We start from the raw sequence: 1661 nt of genomic DNA on the forward strand, positions 1-1661 counted from the left end.
GGGTAGCGGCCATAAAACTGGATGTGAGGGCCTGCTCGGGTAGCGGCCATAAAACTGGATGTGAGGGCCTGCTCGGGTAGCGGCCATAAAACTGGCAAATGCCCCCAGGGAAATGGCGGCTCCCAGTTGCTGAGTTCGTACCTTTGGATTTCTATCTTCTCTCAGACCTTGGCCTTATACAGATCTTTTTTTTTGGAGTTTTGGCTGGGGCCGGGCTTGAACCTGCCACCCCTGGTATATGGAGCCTTTGCCCTACTCCTTGAGCCACAGGCGCCACCCCTTATAGAGATTTTTTTTTTTTTAACTCCTTAGTACTATGATGCCTTCAAACAGGGGAAATGCCTCAAAGAGAAATTCAATTTGAATTACTTGGTGTGCTCATAGAGAAGGCAAAATTCACCTGGTTTCATTTTTATTTCTAATTTAGAAATTAATTCCACTTCTTTCTTGAAGTCTCTTTCCCCTCTTTTGGCTTTCTAGTTTTCCTCTACCTCTCTGAGTGTTCCTGTTTCTCCCGAATGCTTCTCTTCCCTCTCTGCCCTGTTGATAGTGAGGATTCTATTCTGCATACTCATCTTTTCTTTCTGGACATATCTATCTTATCCAGTTACGGAGTTTCAAATATCATCCATACATAGATGACTACATTTTTCCAGTTCTTGTCTTTAGCCTCATGGCCTGAAATGGTTTTTTCTGAACCAAAGTGAACTCCTTGGAATTTCTTGAACATGACATGGCTCCCGTGTATAGCGCATACTGCCCCTTCTTCTATTCTGCTCAGAAAGTCCTTTCCTCCCCAGTCTACCTGGAAAACGCATCAGTTTTCTTAGGATTCAGAGCAAGTATCCATTCCACAGTCTTTTCTGCTTCCCCAGGAAATAGGTATTCTCTTCCGTGTCCCCTTAGTACCCCAGTGATCATCATAATAAGAAACTTATAATTTTTAAAGTTATGTATTGCATGTTTTAAAGCAAGTATGAGCACTGTTCCAAGTGCTTTTTCTATATTAACTTGTTTGATCCTTATAAAAATCCTATGAAGTTGGTAAAATTATAATTATCCACATTTTACAGGTGAGGAAATTGAAGTGACATAAACTGGTGAAGATGATGCAGCTAATAAAGTGCAGAGTTTGGATTCTCAGGCATCTGGCATCAGTCTGTAACCTCCACCACTATACCATTCCCTATGTTATCTTACTAGTTACAATCATTTTCTCTATCATGTGTTGACAACTGTTGTTCCAAGCATCATGCTAAATGCTTTATGAGTTAATAAATAATTCTGTAGTGTGGTTTCTTTTTCCTTGTTGAGGAACTTGAGACCCCAAAAGGTTCAGTAGTTACCCCTCAACTCCCTATTCACTGTGTTAAAATGCAGCAATTCTCTAGTCTTCCCTATATTCATGCCCTTAATTCTGGGCTGGTCTTGTAATGTGGGTTGATCAAGCCTAGGCCTCCACACGTCTTGTGCATTGCTTCTGTTTCTTAGAAACCCTGCCACGGCCGTGAAGACAAGCCAAGGTGAACATGCAAAACAGAGACAGCTGAGGCATCTCAACTAGTCGACCTGCCAGGTGACCTCATGTGTATGGGAGGTCACTCAACAGCAGACTTATGAGAAAGGATAGCTATTGTTTTAAACCACTACATTTTGGAGGT

General features: G+C 41.9%; 1 protein-coding gene across 3 annotated transcripts in view; it reads left to right on the forward strand.

The window, feature by feature from the left end:
• The window catches only part of IRAK4 (interleukin 1 receptor associated kinase 4), a 31011-nt gene extending 29725 nt beyond the window's left edge, over window positions 1-1286 (forward strand). For all 3 annotated transcript variants that reach the window (XR_002774298.1, XR_002774297.1, XM_023515388.1), the window contains one exon: window positions 1074-1286. Coding sequence is in view for 1 of the 3 variants with exons in the window: in XM_023515388.1 (XP_023371156.1) it covers window positions 1074-1091 (18 nt within the window). In the remaining 2 variants the exon portion in view is untranslated. The remainder of the gene's footprint in view (window positions 1-1073) is intronic.
• Window positions 1287-1661: the final 375 nt, after the last annotated feature.

This window comes from Otolemur garnettii, unplaced genomic scaffold, assembly GCF_000181295.1.
Source record: "Otolemur garnettii isolate 467f Iridium unplaced genomic scaffold, OtoGar3 scaffold00070, whole genome shotgun sequence".
Classification (NCBI taxonomy): Eukaryota; Metazoa; Chordata; class Mammalia; order Primates; family Galagidae; genus Otolemur; species Otolemur garnettii.